Genomic DNA, 17,500 nt, shown 5'->3' on the forward strand with positions numbered 1-17,500 from the left:
CTGAGCGCACTCTGCGTTCTGAATCCCCGCTGGCTGCCCCTCAGAGTCTGCAGAGGTAAACCGGCTGGCCGGCCGTCTGTCCATCCGCCGGCCAGAAAGCCGGCCGCTTTGTCCTCAGGAACCTCAGTTCCCTGGTGTGCTGCCCTCCGGGGACCAGACGGAGAGGGGCCGGTTCTGGAAGGCACGCGAAGGTACCCTTGAGTCGCAGTGTCCCCCGGCGTCCTCGAAGGCGTGCACCCCACCGAGGGGGAGGGCGGGCTCGCGCCCCGTCGGCCACCACGCGGCGGGAACTCGAGGCCCCATTGGCCACCCCGGAGGGCGTGCCGGGACTCGTGCGCCAACGGTCCGGGCCTCGGCGGCCGGGCGCTGGCAGGAGGGGGCAGGGCGCAGCGAAGGCCCGGGGGATCGAGAACGGTGGGAGAGCCAGGCTCGGCGGGGCGAGGCCCAGGGCCCGGGCGGGCGATGGAGGAGGCGCTGCTGTCCACCCCCATCAACCCCAACAACTTCCCCGCCAAGCTGTGGCGGCTGGTGAACAGCCCTCGGTACCGCTCCATCCGCTGGGACGGCCGAGGCGAGGGGCTGCTCATCGACCAGCCGCTCTTCGAGGCCGAGCTGCTCAGCCCGCCGGGCCCGGGGGCCGGGGGCGCGGGGGGAGCCGGGAGCGGCGTCGGGGGCGGCGGCAGCGGCGTCGGGGCGGCCGGGGCCGAGCCCGAGCTCTTCAAAACCACCAACTTCACCAGCTTCATCCGCCAGCTCAACCTCTACGGCTTCCGCAAGGTGGTGCTGGGTGGGCCGGGGGCGGCGGGGCCCGGGCCCGGGCCTGGGGCTGGCGGGCCGGCGGGCGACGGGCCACTCCACCACTTCCACAGCCCGCATTTCCGCCGCGACCAGCCTCAGCTGCTCGTTCACCTCAAGAGGCTTACCAGCGCCAACAAGGCCAAGCTGGCGGCCGGACTGGAGGTGCCCTGTCGCCCGCCCAACCGCTTCCAGCGGCTCCTCATCACGTCGGCCTCCGCCTCTGCCTCAGCTTCTACCTCCCCGCTGCAGCATCAGGACCCGCCGCCCCAGCCTGCTGGGCCCCGGCCAGAGCAGCACGGTGAGTGTGTGCCACCTGGATCCTCGCTCTCCACCAAGCACGTGGGCGGGCGGCAGGGAGCAAACACCGCGTCTCTGCAGACCCCCAAGACTAGGTCACATCATCCTCGCTAGCACTTGCATTTCCTCTGCCAAGAGTCCATAAGCATAAGTCCATAAGACCGGGAAGATGCCGGTCTGAGTTTAGCTGTGGGAAGGACACGGGCTTTACGCTGGCTTTTCAACTCTTCTCCAAGAGAGCGAGCCCCATAAGCTAACATACTACCAAACCTCTTGAACTGTTTACCTATACCTAGTCTCTCCATTGTATTTATCAAAGCATGGGGTAGGAGAGGCCTCCATTGTCTCGCAGTCAAAAGAACTGGCAGACACTCTACAGGTTGGGTGCGAAGGAACAAAGTCACCACCAAGAAAACTTAAGGCGTTATTTACCCAACCAAGGAAAAGAGGAACAGGTCCCTGGAGTGCATGTTTGTTCAGAGACGCTCCACCTTCCACCTATTGACACTAAATAGAGAGGTAGACACTGTTTATGTGTGATCTAAGGGGCAAGCTTTGATCCAGAGTAGAACCAACTCACTAATACTTGGAGTTTGATGACTTACTTGGGATGGTATGGTTGGACAAACATAAAGCAATATGGCTAAAAATGAAACAAAGACCAGATGTCAAGACTTAAGTTTAAAAGGATTTTAGAACGCAGACATTAATAGTTTATTGACTTTTCACAATTCCTGGTCATTCAGGGGAGAGGGAGGGAGACTGTAAATATTCAATGAAAAGTTAAGAAACCTATGGTCACAGTTATTTCATGGACTTGATTTGAAGGGCCTTTCTGCACTCTTACACAGGTGAGGGTGGCGGTGTTCCTTTGCTCTATATGGAGGTCACAATAGACAGCTGTACCAAGAAAGCAACAGGATGCAATAATCAGAATTTGGATTTTTTTTTTCACCTTCACATAGAAGACTAATAGAAACAATTTTCAGACTTTGAAGCATGGGAAAAATGTAAATGGACAAATACCACTCTGGTCAGTTTAATCTAGGCCCAGTACTGGGGCAATGCTGCATTTGGAATTTGGAAGATAGGACCTCGGTTTTCTGTCTGTGGAGCTTAGAAGATAAGGAACCAGGTTAAAGTTCCAGTAACATGTTGAGAAAATAACTGGCACAGGAATGTTCTAAAGGAATTCTAAAGGAATAGTGAGCTACCTCAGGGCAATAGTCCTCCATTTGGTTGGGGAATTGTGTGGAGAAAGACAGTGGAGACAATCCTACAGAATATGTTCAGCAGAAACTCTAGCTTGGGTGGTTTATTTTATTTTTAAAGCCTTATTTCTAGAGGGCATAAGGAGAAAGGACAGGCAAATAACAGTTTTCTTTAATCTTTCCCTCTTAACTGTTTTAAATCAGTTGTATTCTTTTTGTTGGTATTTAAAATTACATATATTTACTTACTTGTGTATATGTGTACACATGTGCTCTTGAGGTATGGCATATGTGTGGAGGTCAAAGGGCAACTTGTTATGAGTCTGTTCTACTGGGATCAAAGGAGTCATCAGGCTTGGTGGCAAGTACCTTTACCCGGTTATTTTATTTTTCCAGTTGTGTTCAGAAGGCCAGTGTCCAGCTTATTTAAGCAGTTTAAAGGTTATTTGTTGATAAAAATTCATACCTTTTCAGTGTATGTGCAGGATGTATGTTTTCAGGCATCTCCTATTCTCTCCCTGTTGTCCTGTGCAGGAGGGGTGTTAGGATTGCCTGTAGCAGAGACTTATGGCAGAAGGCAATTGTGTTTCTCATTCAGGTGTAAAGTGATTCTTCTGTTAAATTCAGAAACACTGTTGCAATTTGCTTGCTTTTATGTTCTAAGGTCTTTGGCTCTTCTACTTTCACCTGTTGTTTTGGGGGTGGGGTGTTTGCTTGTTTGCTTTCTGTTTTAATTTTTGGGCACAAGGTCTTGCCATGTAGTCCGGGTAAGTCTTTCTAACTCAGGCCCCCAAGGCTGGGATTATAGCCATGTGCCACCTTGCCTGGCTCCCACGCCTAATTCTTTTATTCTACTTCAACTTGCCTCAGTTATACGATTGCTGCTTCCTACTTTCCTAATCCCTCTTAATTGTAGAAGAGTTTGTTTTAGGACCCAGCCCTCTTTTATTTAGATCTTCTAAGTCAAGAATATACTTGATGAAAAGTGTGAACATTCTTTTTTTTTCTTCATTTTTTTTTCTTCGTTTGTTTAAAGTTTGGGAAGTAGATACTCTTGTATGAACACCACAGGCTGTCCATGAGCAATGTCCATGTCCATCTTTTTTTTTTAAGAATTGCTTTAGGGAAAGTTTTTTTTTTAATTATTTATTTTATATATATGAATACACATTGTAGTTTTACAGATAGTTGTGAGCCTTTGTGTGGTTGTTGGGAATTGAGTTTTAGGACCTCTGCTCGCTCCAATCAGCCTGCTCTCTCAGGCCCAAAGATTTATTTATTATTATAAATAAGTACACTGTAGCTGTCTTCAGATACACCAGAAGAGGGTGTCAGATCTCATTACAGGGGTTGTGAGCCACCATGTGGTTGCTGGGATTTGAACTCAGGACCTTTGGAAGAGCAGTCAATGCCCTTTACCTGCTGAGCCATCTCACCAGCCCAAAATTTGGGATTGTTGACAGATAATTAGTTTGGTTTCATTTCCATAAAAGGAACAGAATCATTAAAGACAAAAACCCATCATGCCCTACATTTCCAGAATTCCAAATTCAAACATTCCAAATATACCTTAAAAGTATTCTGAAGACGTGAATGTGGTGGTTTATAAAGTTGGTTAGAGTGAGTCCTATTACCTAGTGCTTAAAAGAACAAAAAAGAACTAATTATGTCTTAGTTCTTTAAGAAGCAAATTAATGACCTTTGCTCACACTCCCCCACACAATTGTTTTGGGCCTGTTTTTATTAATTCTTTGAATATTTTATAGAATGTATTTTCATCATATTCATCCCTCACTCCTCCCTCTTAACTCCTTCCAAATCCACACCCACCAATTTCCTCTTTTTTTATGTATATAAAAAAATTGAATCTAATTTATACTGCCCTGTACTTGTGGGTGTGGGCCATCCACTGGAGAGAGGCTGACACAATAGAGGCCATACCCTTAAAGAAAACTGACCCTCCTTTTCCCAGAAGCCATCAACTGTGGACAGCTCCTCAGGAGTGGCCTTCTAATCCTGGCAGTAGTCTTTGCTTTTCAGTGACTAAAACAGGTAATTACCCATCACTCAGTTGATTAAGGGAGGAGAAGAATTTATTTATTTATTTATTTATTTTGGTTTTTCGAGACAGGGTTTCTCTGTGTAGCTCTGGCTGTCCTGGAACTCACTTTGTAGACCAGGCTGGTCTCGAACTCAGAAATCCACCTGCCTCTGCCTCCCAAGTGCTGGGTAGAATTTATTTTTTAAATTCAGATCTAAACTACATTTTTGGAACCCAACTAGAGATTTAACAGCCTGTCCCTGAAAAGTTCAGAAGATTTAATGAGCCATTTGCAGCATGTAGTTTTGACATGTGAGGCATCCAAGGAGAAATCAAGTAGGGACAGGGTAGTTGGGATCCTCAGAGATAGCTGTCGTGAAGAGTACCAGTTTCTTTAGAACCAGACTGCTGGTGGTGAGTTCAAGGTATGTGATGTTAGAAACTGGTCGGCAAGCAACATCATAAAAGCTGTTCTTTGTGCTTCTGAATTAGTAATTTTTCTCTTCATTAATAGAGTCCTTGATCTCTCAGGCTCCAGAATTTGTATTGTTAGTATTCACGCATGTATTTGTTTATTCTTCATGGTAATGCTTTATTTGCTAAGGAAATTGATTGCCATAGAAATAGAATGGGAGACATGTAAAGTGTTGAGTGATTTATAATTTGAGTGGGTAGATATTCAGGTGATATCTTTCAGCATGTAGCTTGGCACTGAAGTCACACATAAATTAAGTTTGCCTCTGTTTACTAAAGATTAGCTTAATAAAGTAAATTAATAAGATTATCTTAATAAAACATGTTGAAAGGAAATTGTGAACCACACATGTAACCAATAGGTAATATTCTCCTTTTGAATAAATTAGTTTAGTTTTTTTATATTTAAGAATTGCACTCTTACTCCTGCTTCTCTCCCTTGCCTCTTTCCCCCTTTCCCCCTCCCCGTCCCCTTCCCCCTTCTCTCCATGTGGTCATGACCAGCCTCTCTTCTACTTCTCTACTCTCTCCTTCTCTCTGCCTTTCTCTCCCTCTACTACCCTCTTAAGTCCCCTCCCCATGCCCTGAATAAACTATTCTATGCTAAAAAAATAAAATAAAATAAATTGCAATCTATAAAGTAAATCTAGGCTATAATATTTATAGCTATCATTTTTAAATTATATACTTTTGTCCTTTTTTCCTATCTGGTTAGATTTTTAAAAAGCAAATACTTGTGTCAGAGTCTCTGAGACTTGATATCTAAAGGTTTAATCATTATTTCCTATGACACATGTGCAAGTCAGTGTTTGGTTCCTGGGAAGGTTCTCTATTAGAGACTAAAGGAAAATAAAAATACAGGGCTTTCAGTATAGCTCACTGGGTCAAGTGCTTACCCATTACCCAGCATATGCAAAACCCTTGGTTGATACCCAGACCTGCAAAGGAAGAACAACAAAACCAAAAACCTCATGTAAGGTGATTTCTTGATTGATTGAAAAGATGAAGAAAACTAGATGGGAGTTTTCAAGCCTGACTTTTGTACAAGAATTGTTTTTGAAGCTGAGTGTTGTGGCACATGCCTTTGATTCTTCACTCAGTTGGCTGAGGCAGGACAATTACTTCAGGTTAGAACCTGGGCTATATAGTGAGTAATCAGGTCAGGTCAGAGCAACATAGCAAGACTGTCTCTAAAAAATTAACTACATAAATAAATATAAAATAAATAAAGGGACCAGTGAAATGGTTCAGAGAATAAAGATGCTCGCTGAATTCCATCCCCAGAACCCACATGGTAGTGGGAAGAACTGACACCAGGAAAGCATCCTGACAGCTGTATACATGTTGTAGCAGGCACACTCTGACAATAGGGACGGATACTTAATCACTGAAATAAAGAGATGGAACAGTAATTGAAAGGGGGATGAAGGGTGTGATATCTCCTTGTGGCCATTTTATGAATTCTTATTTATTCTGAACATTGATGTATATAGTAGGGTGATACTTTCCTACTTATTAAAGTTTCCAAACGGCTTGAAAGGCTGCCTGGACAACTCCTAGTTTGGGTTAATTTACATCATACGGCCACTTTACCTTTGCTGGCAGTCCTGTTAAGAATTGAGAGTTGCTTATTCTTTTAGCACTGTATTCTGAATTCATTTTTGCTAAATTCAAAATTCTATTGTGTTAAAAAGATTTGATAGGTGAACAGTTGTTTTGACCTTTGATTTACTGTCTGATGATGTTTTGTGAAGTTTGTAAATATGTTCTTCCTCTTTTATTCAGGACCAGTGGCTGTAGGACAATTTCACCGGTCATTCCGGAGAGATAATTTGTCTCCTTATTCCTACGTATCAACTTCGTCCCACAACCACAGCGCTTTCCCTCTGAAAGGTTTAGATCGTACCCCGATTCCTCCTAGAACATGGCAGAACTCCCTTGGAATGCACCCTGGACAAGTGGAGACGTCTCCCACTTTTTCAGATAAAGGGGTTCCGTTTCCTGTACTGCAGAGATTTCCAACTGAGGTTACTTATACGCTGCAGCCCAGCGCCACATCTGTACACGTTCAACAAGGTCCTCAAACAATGGTCAGCTCCTCCCAAAAGTATAGTAACTACACACCCTCCGCGCAGTACTCCCAAGCCTACTATCCAGCAGGTAGGAGGCATTCAAGTTCACTGGCTTCTGTCAAAGGGAGTTTATATGGACATTTACATTTTTATCACATTTTAATCTTTGTGTGCTTAACAAACAGGAATATGCATTTAGAAATGTCAATGACTTCTTAACCAACCTATAACTATTAGGGGCTGGAGAGATGGCTCAGTGGTTAAAAGAATACACTGTTCTTGCAGAAGGTGGTAGCTCCCATGTCAGATGACTCACGACTGTCTGTAACCTGAGCTCCAGGGATCCACTGCCTCTGGCTTTGAAGAGCACCTGCACTCACACTTACACGCCTCGCCCTCTATGTATGCCTAACTGAAGTAAACCCTGCATATACAATACATAGAAAGTTTTATCTGTTCTTAAGGATTCTAAGAATCTGCTACTACATAAAAGTGTATCTTTTCAGTGAAATGAAAATTCTGTATCCTCCAAGTGTATTCTAGTTCTGAAGCTTAGCTCTGTGCCTGCCCTGGATCCTTACTCTTATTCCATCATCATTGCAATGTTATGTTCTTAAGATATGCTTTTTATTTCACAAATGAGATGACCTCAACCGAATCTTTTTAGCATTTCAGTAATGAAGTTTCATAAGAACACATACTCTTTGAAAATCAACTCCTTAGAGTGTGGAGAGTGCTGGAGGCCTGCACTGTTCCCCAGACAGCTAAGGTCTCAGGATACAGGCTAGAACCTGGCAGCCATAGCTGGGACTTGATCTGAGCACACTGCTAGATCCCGTCCAGTGGGTCCCACGGGTGTTTGCAAATGCCTTTTTGCAAGATGCTATGCTTTCCTTTGCATTATATCCTGTTTTGTAGGAACTCGGTAGCAGTGGCACATGTTTCCTCATGTGTGGTTCTAAGCTTGTCCAATGTTTTGACATCAAGACAAAGTTCACCCTCAATAGCCACACAATTGAGTTAAAAAATTATAAAAATTCTTGCCGGGCAGTGGTGGCACATACCTTTAATCCTAGCACTTGGGAGGCAGAGGCAGGCAGATTTCTGAGTTCGAGGCCAGCCTGGTCTACAGAGTGAGTTCCAGGACAGCCAGGGCTACACAGAGAAACCCTGTCTTGAAAAAAAAAATTACAAGAATTCTCATAATGTTTTAAGTAATTTTGTGTTGGGTGTCATTCATAACTATCCTTGGCTGTCTGTGGCCTAGGTTGGACAAGTCTGCATAGCAAGACAAGTGTCAAAGCTTTCAGAGAAGACCAGAAAGAGAAGGAAGGGACTTTTTTTTTTATGAATTAAGGACCTAGAAGAAGCATTAATTTCTGTCAGTTTGCAGATCTAGAGAGAAGCTCTGTAAGGTGTTTGCTAAGCCGTCCACCTAGGGAAGGTTTGATGAAGGAAGGAAAAAAATAGGAACTAGAAAAGGAATTAAATTCTCCTTTCCATTGAGGAGTTGTCAACATGGTGACTATTCTGTTTGCGGTATTACTGACTGCTACTATCTAAATGTGGGTTTGATTGTCACCCCTTACACTCCCCTATGCAAAGGCAGTGCTCTTTCTCACTGAGCATCTCAGTAGAATCCAGTTGTGGATGTTTGGGGTTCAGCTTCTCTCTCTAGTCGTGGAGCTGACGATAAGGAGAGTAAAGATGAGGTTATTACTTGGCCTATTAGTAATACTGAGCTGAGAAAACTTATCTGGTCTGAAGAGAACCCAGAGTACCATTTTGCCCATTAGAAAAATTTTAAACTTATAATCTTATATAGAAAATGATTGAGCTCTAATATTTTCCAGATTTGCAGCTACTTCTTTGAAGAAAAAAAAATCTTTGCAATCTTTAAAAGTAGAAGATGGCTAAATTCATGTTTATAAGCTATCTATCTTAAATATAGCAACAAATAGGTTTTTGTTACTGGTGAGTTTAATCCAATATTTTTTCTTTAAAAGATATTTATTTTTATTTACTTTTTAACAATAGTTATCTTTAACAACTAGATCATATCCTGATTTTAGTAATGTACTTACTTATAAACATGAATGTATTAGCTCTTACTTATCCACTGAATGTATAAATTTAATCTAGGATTTTAATAAACAAATTGGCATTGTTAGCTAAGTGATTTTAGCTGGATTATGTGTATGCATAATATATGTGTAGGTAGGTAGTATATTTTGATTTGGTTTTGTATTTTGTTTCTCTGTATAGCCCTGGCTGTCCTGGAACTCACTCTGTAAACCAGGCTGGCCTCAAACTCACAGAGATCTGCCTGCCTCTGCCTCCCAGTGCTGGGATTAAAGGCATGCCACCACCACTGCACGGCCAGATGGTATTCTTAGTTCGAAGTCAGCCTGGTCTACAGAGCAGGTTCCAGGACAGCCAAGGATACATAGAAAAACTCTTGTCTCGAAAAACGGAAGCCAAAACAAAACAACAGCAACAAAAAACTTTATTTTAGCTTGATTATGAACTTGTAAGTTAATACTTGTCTGCAAGAGGTCAAGGTAAGAATGTGGGCACAGACATTTTTAAAAGAACAAGAAGGAAGTGGGGCTTGTAGCTTAGTGATGGAACTTTGGCCTAGTACGCATGAGGCCCTGACTCTAACCCCAGCACTGAAGAACACAAAAAAGAAGCAAAGCAAGAGCTCCTGTTGTTGGGTAGTTTATGTCATGCTGTGTTGTTTGGGCTGTTTTGTCATTTAGGAATGATAATTTGAAATGACTCTAAAGTTTCTCAGAATACGAGCGGGAGAAGTCATGACTGGCTGAGAAGTGCTGTGGTGGCTTCTAACACGTGGCATGAAGTAATTGAAGGCACCGTGCACATTCTGAAGTACTGTATAACTAGAGCTGTATTGTTAAATATAAGCTATCTGCTCTGGAAAAGAGAATGCATAGAAAATACTGTGCAATCGCTGAATTTCTCCAGATAGGATACAAAATGCTAAGCAATCAGTATTTAGTAAGCACCTATTAACAGTATAATGAAGATCCTTCTCAAAGTCTACTGACAGTCAAGGCAGTCCCTACCACATTCACTTAGGTCATAACAGAAAGACTAACTGAAAATTATGATATTTCAGTTCCTTCAAAACAAACTCTTGTGATCTAAGATTCAAATAAAATTTTAATAGAAAACACTAAACTTCATCTAAAAATGAGTTGTGGGGAGCTGGAGAGATAGCTGGCTTGCTGGTTAGGAGCACTGGCTGCTCTTGCAGAAGACCTGGGTTCAGTTCCCACCTTCCACATGATGGCTCACAGTCATTTATAACTCCAATTCTAGGAGTTCTGCTAGCCTTTTCTAGTCTCTGTTGTCGAGGGGGAAAACGCTGGGTGCTTTTAACCTTAGCATTCAGAAGGCAGAGGCAGTCAGATCTCTGAGTTCAAGGCTGGCCTGGTCTATATAGTAAAGTCCAGGACATCAGGACTAAATATTTTAAGACTCTATTTCAAAATTAATTACTTAATTACTCAAATAATTAGGATAAACAACAACAACAAAACACTTGGATTTGGCCTCTTTTAATTTATGACTTTATGGCCCAAAAATTTAACTTTAATTTAATAAATGATTAATTTTTGTAGTTGAAATTTGAAATCCAGAAACTAAAAAAACAATGCCATCAGGCTGACTAACAAAATGATCATCTCCTTAAATCCCACCACTGGGAGGCAGAGGCAGAGGCAGGCAGATCTTTGAGTTTAAGGCTGGCCTGGTCTACAGAGTGAGTTCCAGGACAGCCAGGGCTACACAGAGAAACCCTGTCTCGAAAACAAAACAAAACACACACTGATCATTAGAGTAACTTTTATATCTGCCCTCCTTTGAAGCACTAGTTTTCCTTGCGTACCTTGTTCACATTTTTAAATTCATCATCCTTCGAAGACAAAATATTTTATGTGGTATTAGTTGATTCTCTACATATTGAATATACGGGGGCAGAGTATCTCCATGGTTTGGCTAGTATAGCTCGTCACAGTGCCCAGGGCACCTTCTGTCACTGCCTCATGATTGTCTGGCTGTTATATGAACACTAACGATCCACACCCTGGTCCTCACACTTGTGTTCACACTGCCTCACCCAATGAGCCTTCTCTTTCGGTCCCCAAAGTTACATTTTTAAAAAAATATTTATTTTAAGTAAATGAATACACTACAACTGTCTTCAGACACACCAGAAGAGGGCATCAGACCCCATTACAGATGGTTGTGAGCCACCATGTGGTTGCTGGGAATTGAACTCAGGACCTCTGGAAGAGTAGTCAGTGCTCTTAACTGCTGAACCATCTCTCCAGCACCCAAAGTTACATTTTTAAGATCAAAGTAGTAATTAACAAAACTGTCCTTGATCTCATTTTTAAACGAGTACTTTTGTAGCAATTGCTATGACCAGACACTGTTTTAAGGACTTTCCAAATACTAACTCATTTAATTCTCAGCCTTTCCTTATGGTAAGATAGGTTTTTATCATCTTATAGATGGGAAGCTGAGGTGCAATTAGTAAGTAGCAAACTGGAAGGAAGCCCAGCCTGCACGAATGCTGTTTCTCCTGTCTACCTACCTTAGAAAAGAAGGCCTCTCCCCAGCCGCCTGCACCCCACCGTGTGTGTGTGTGTGTGTGTGTGTGTGTGTGTGTGTGTCTGTATGTGTGTGTGTCTGTATGTGTGTCTGTGTGTGTGTCTGTGTCTGTGTGTGTGTGTGTCTGTATGTGTGTGTGTCTGTGTGTGTGTGTGTCTGTGTGTGTGTCTGTATGTGTGTGTGTCTGTATGTGTGTCTGTGTGTGTGTCTGTGTCTGTGTGTGTGTCTGTGTGTGTCTGTGTGTGTGTGGCTTCTTTTGTTGTTGTTTTTGTCTTGTTTTTCTTTTAAGGGAATCCTGGTATTTCTCTGTGCCAGAATTAGCTCTTCTCAGGTAGGGTAACCTCTTCATTATCTAATGAAGAGGTTGATGGAGGAGAGATCTGCCCTTATATTGCTGCTGGTGGCATTGGGACTGGCCCAAGTTAATAGTTTATTCTATCCCAATAAAGAAAGCCAAGTGGAGGCTCTGGCTAGTGCGGCTGCTTTAATGTGCAGTACCTTGTCCTCCTAGCAGAGTTCTTGATTATAATGGGCCCGTGGCAACATTCCATTGAGTAGAGTGAACTGGTTCAAGTCCCAGCTTTTCATTTAGTCGTCTAATATGGCCTTTAGTAAGTTATCATATTTCCTAATTTCTCATTCTATAAGGAAGCCATAATAGTTTGGGCCAGAAACTGAATAATATCTGTGAACAGGTTTTATAGAAATTGAAACACTATTTACATGTAAATGATAAAATATAGTATGAAAGAACACATTTGTAATGTCAGCACTTGAGATGTAGAGACGATAGGTTCAGGAGTTCTGGGCCAGCCTGGGCTACATGAGATCCTGTTTCAGAAAGTGCCCTCGCAAGCGCACACACACACATGCACACACACACGCACATGCACACAGGATAAGAGGAGCTGGGGAAATGGTTCAGTCAGTAGTGTTTGCTATACAAGCTTGAGGTCCTGCGTTTTGACACTCAATACTCACATAAAAGGCCAATCCAATAATGTATACCTGTGCTCCTAACACTGGGAAGCAGAGACAGGGGATCCCCAGAGCTCCAACTTCAGGAAGAGAGCCCCTCAAAACTGAGGAAGAGAGTAATTGAGGAAGATATTTGACACCAGCCTCTAGCTTCTACACACACACACACACACACACACACACACACACACACACACACACACGCACACGCATGCACACTAAAATATTTTCAAAAATCAGTCTTAAATGAGGCTAGTAACTAATAAAGGCTAAATTTATATAAATATATGCTTTGGGGCCTGGAAAAATGGCTCAGAGTTGGTCTATAACTGTCTCCTGTTCCAGGGGACAGTTGGACCCAGTGCTCTCTACTGTCTTCCATGGACTCCTGCATGCACACATACAAACCCACATAGAGATGTATACATAATTAAAGTACAATCTTGAAATTCAAGATACATAAAATTTTTGAATATTTTTATTTTAAAATATCTTATTATTTAAAATTGTTTTTTGATTTGTCTTTAGGCAAAAACGTTAGTTATCATTCTCACTTGTGGTTCTGGCTGGCCTGGGGCCCACAGAAGAGGCCTGCCTGTGTCTGCCTCCCACGTGCTGGGATTAAAGGCGCTCATTGTTTTTGTTTTGTTTTGTTTTTGAGTTTTCTGTCACAGCTATTGATTTTTATAAACTATTGATATATACAGATTCACAAAGAATGGAAACAGAAATGCCATCTTTTGCAAAGCTCTCATTGCTTTTTAAAGTGCTTTTTGAGGGGAGGTGGGGTTCTTGTTCAGTATTTGGGTAGAGCCTAGGTCTCTGCACATACTAGGTAAGTACTCTACCATTTATAATTTGCTTACATTCAAAAGTTTGGTTTTTAGGGTTTTAATCTTGCATGATATACAGAAACAAATATAGAATATGGAGTAATGTATTTCCGAGTGTTTTGTTACTGTGCTCAGGTATGACTTAGTGTTTATGGAAAAGAGGGATTTGCCTCCAGAAAGCGCTTTATCTCCCAGAAGAAATAGAGCAAAACCGTGCCATCTTTATAATAAAATGTATATAATCCCCAGTCCAAAATCAGGACCTGAGCAGCCTGTCGTCCCTGTTTGTGAATTTGACTATTTTGTATTCCTCATATAAGTTGAATTATATACTATTTAATATGTAAATTTGTTATTGTAAATTGTACAGTTCATTGTCACTATATTCAAACTAGTCACTAAATCATCATTCCTAAAGCTATCACCATACAAGTGAGACTGTACGAGCTAAGCAATGGCTTTTCAGGCTTCCCTTTTCCAGTCCTTGGCAGTCACTAATTTTCTGTCTATGAATATTGAATACCTCAGGTAGAGTCATATAATGGTTACCCTTTTGTTACTGGCTGATTTAATTCATCGTAATATCTTTTTAAACAGATTTATTTATTTAATGTATATGAGTACACTGTAGCTGTCTTCAGACACACCAGAAGAGAACATCAGATCTTTTTACAGATAGTTGTGAGCCACCATGTGGGTGCTGGGAATTGAACTCAGGACCTCTGGAAGAGCAGCCAGTGCTCTTAACTGCTGAACCATCTCTCCAGCCCCATCATAATATCTTAAAAGGTTCATCCACTTTGTAATATGTGTCAAAATTTCCCTTTTAAAGATGAATAATAATTATACATACAAGCACTAACATTTATCTATTGAAAGATTCTAGGTTGCTTCCACTTTTAAACTATTGTTACTCTGAACATGGATATAAAAGTTTTGTTTTGTTTTATTTGAGAAAGAATGTTGCTGTGTATCCCAGGTTGGCTTCAAACTTGACATTTTCCCTTCTGAGTGTTGAGAGCCTACCCTTTCATCACTATACCCAACTTAAAAATGTTTTTTTTCAGGCCAGAGGGTACTGACACATGCCTTTAATCCCAGCACTCAGGAGGCAAAGGCAGGTGGATCTCATTGAGTTCAAGGCTGGTGTGGTCCTATAGAGTGAGTTTCAGGACAGCCCAGGCCCCATCAAGAAACCCTGCCTCAAAAACCAAAAACAATGCCGGATGGTGGTAGCGCACGCCTTTAACCCCAGTGCTTGGAATGCACAGGCAGGTGGATTTCTGAGTTGGAGGCCAGCCTGGTCTACATAGTAAGTTCCAGGACAGCCAGGACTAAACAGAGAAACCCTGTCTCGAAAAACCAAAAAAAAAAAAAATTCAGATTTCTCCTTTCACTTATTGGAGTATACAGATACACTTCAGCTTACGATGGAGTTATGCCAACATGTTCTATAACTTGATCGTAAGTTGAAGGTTTACTAAAATTCATTTAATACGCCTAACATTCAGAATTTTCATAGTTTAATAGTAGGGCATTGTAGGGTATTGGATGGTAGGAACTGGGGCTTACTGTTGGCACCCAGCATCTCAGGGGAATAAGCTGAGGAACGGATAAAGTTTCAACATAGAGTTTATACTGAGTGCATATCACTTTTACACCATTGTAAAGGTGAAAGATTATAAAGCACTGTATTCCCAGGCGACTTTTTTTTTCACCACAAATGAGGTATTTCAGCTTTATTTGCTATAGTAACTTGATCTTGAAATTAAGTATATTATTACATCTACTGTTTCTTTTGAGCAGTTCTGTGGGTGGGCATTTTATCACTATTAACACTGTGCTGTCCTGGAGTAGATTCAAGTCTGAAGCATTATGTTTGGATGATTTCCACAGAATAAAGCGCAGATGTGCTTGTATCACCTATAGAGAAGGCAATGGTGTTCAGTAATTCTGGATTTTTATTATTGAGACAAATTTAAACGTCTTCTACTCTTGTTTAGATATGACGTGGGTTCTAGTTTGTTATTTACACTTTTTCTTTTCCTTTTTAGTTTTTGCTTGTTTTGGTTTAGTTTGTTTCTCTTATTTTTGGTTGTTTGGGGTTTTTTGTTTTGTTTTTTTGTTGTTTTGTTTTGTTTTGAGACAGGGTTTCTCTGTACAGCCCTGGCTGTCCTGGAACTCTCTCTTTAAACCAGGCTGGCCTCGAACTCAGAAATCCGCCTGCCTCTGCCTCCCAAGTGCTGGGATTAAAGGTGTGCGCTATTACGCCCGGCTTATGCTTTCTCTTACACATGAAGCTGAATTCCTTAAGTAAGCACTGCCTTCAGGAAGACAAAGCAAGATCTTTATATAGAGGGAGTTTCTGAGGACACAAGTTAGTTTTAGAATGTTATTGCTTTCATAATGCACAGTACATACATTTTTCATATACTAAGCACAAACTTGGATTTTGGCACCTAGCTTTGCTTATACTGCTGACTAGCTAATTCCACACTCTGCTCTTTTCATTGACTGTATAAAGTAAGGCTGCATTGGTAAGCAGGAGTCTTTGAAGAGTATAACTTCACAGGCTCTCCTTGCGTTCCATTTCTTACCTCTTACTGGACACGACTAGCATTTATGGTTTGCTGTCTACTTACATACTAAAAGCAGTTAGCAACTCCATATTATAATGGCACTCTCTGGGGTATATTGTACTTTTATTCCTCTGACAAATTTATTTTAGAAAATAGTTTAAGAGCTATTCAAGAAATTTAAACAGTGGAGTCCTACTACTGAAATATCAGAGAAATACTGTAGTCTTTGCATTGGTTCATTTGTAGTGAAGCATTGCTTTTCAGTACAAGGAGGAAACAAAACCCTGCAGCTCTTGCCTAGGTCTTTGCTGCCACTAGAGGGCTAGGTCTTCCTTAGTAACAACCAGAGGAAGAACTGCTTTTCTCTAGTTCTAACACCCTTAAGATCCTCCACAGTTACTTGGATGCACCGTTTTCCAACATATTTATTCTCTCAAGTTCAATACAAAGTGAGCCCATGGTAGACCATCCAGCCTTGTTACTGTTGGCAAATTTCTTACTATCTTTGAGTTTTACGGTACTAACTTTTAAAACTAATGTTGTCATTTGATACCGATACATATGAAGCATCCACCATTGTGCCCGAAACATGGTAGGCATTCAACACACACCATCTTCTGTTTAGCCCAAAGGTGTGATGATGATATAACTGATGCTCATCCATTCTGCAGAGGCTCTCTGGAAAAGAGCTCAGCCTCTTAACACTGGATCTGTAAGGTTAACTGTTCCAGTGCAGAATTTGATCTGTTCATGGAGTCTTAACTATAAGGAAAAGCTTTGGAAATATATTTTTGAGTTTGTTTCCTAATGCTACACAACATTTTTCCATTAAAATACTGGATTGCTGCCATTAATATCCTAAGTTTTTTGTGCACAGTAGCTCATTATGGTCCTTGAAATAACCATACCAGGTAGGCCCCTGTTTTAATAGAATGCAAACATTGAGACCTGAAGTAATTAACTATGTTCAAATGTACAAAATACTGAATTATGGAGCCAGGCTACAAAATCAGGCAGACTGAAACTAGGATCCCCATTCCTAACCATTTATCTAAATGGCAAAAAATATTTTTGCATGTTTTTCAGTAGAAAACCTTCACATTGTTGAATGGTAGATTGGAGAGTATATTTACTTATTTTACTTTTAAAGCCCTTCCATCTCCAGATAGTTGCTAAAATGATTGAAATGATTATTTGGGAACTACAAATACAGTTTGCCATTTTTAATGAAATGAAATTACTTTCACTAAGAATAAACATTTGGTTAGAAAAATAATATGTTTAAGTACTAAAGAATCAATTACTCGCTGGGGATGTAGCATTGTTGCTAGAATACCTGCCTCCTATACATGGAGCCCTGGGCTTGATCCCCAGCACTGCATGAAGTAGGCGAAGTAGCTCATGCCTGTAATCCTAGCCCTTGTGAAGTGGAGACAAGAGGATCATAAATTCATGGTCACCTCCAGCTACTTGTGAGTTTTTGGTCAGCTTGGTTTACATGAGACTCTGTCTCAAAACAACAAAAAAAGGAATTATAAAGGTAGACGTAACCTTTTTTTTCTTTTTTTTTTCTTTT

General features: G+C 41.5%; 1 protein-coding gene and 1 long non-coding RNA gene across 2 annotated transcripts in view; one reads left to right on the forward strand and one right to left on the reverse strand.

Moving 5' to 3' along the window:
- Positions 1-355, reverse strand: part of LOC116078957 — a 1,670-nt gene extending 1,315 nt beyond the window's left edge. Inside the window, exon 1 of the long non-coding RNA XR_004113683.1 lies at positions 196-355. This is a non-coding gene — a long non-coding RNA (uncharacterized LOC116078957). The remainder of the gene's footprint in view (positions 1-195) is intronic.
- The window catches only part of Hsf5 (heat shock transcription factor 5), a 44,891-nt gene continuing 27,745 nt past the window's right edge, over positions 355-17,500 (forward strand). The window contains exons 1-2 of the mRNA XM_031354406.1: positions 355-1,096; positions 6,607-6,981. Coding sequence (XP_031210266.1) covers positions 463-1,096; positions 6,607-6,981 — 1,009 coding nt within the window. The 5' untranslated portion in view covers positions 355-462. The remainder of the gene's footprint in view (positions 1,097-6,606; positions 6,982-17,500) is intronic.

The sequence above is a fragment of the Mastomys coucha genome, unplaced genomic scaffold, assembly GCF_008632895.1.
Source record: "Mastomys coucha isolate ucsf_1 unplaced genomic scaffold, UCSF_Mcou_1 pScaffold5, whole genome shotgun sequence".
NCBI classification, from domain to species: Eukaryota; Metazoa; Chordata; class Mammalia; order Rodentia; family Muridae; genus Mastomys; species Mastomys coucha.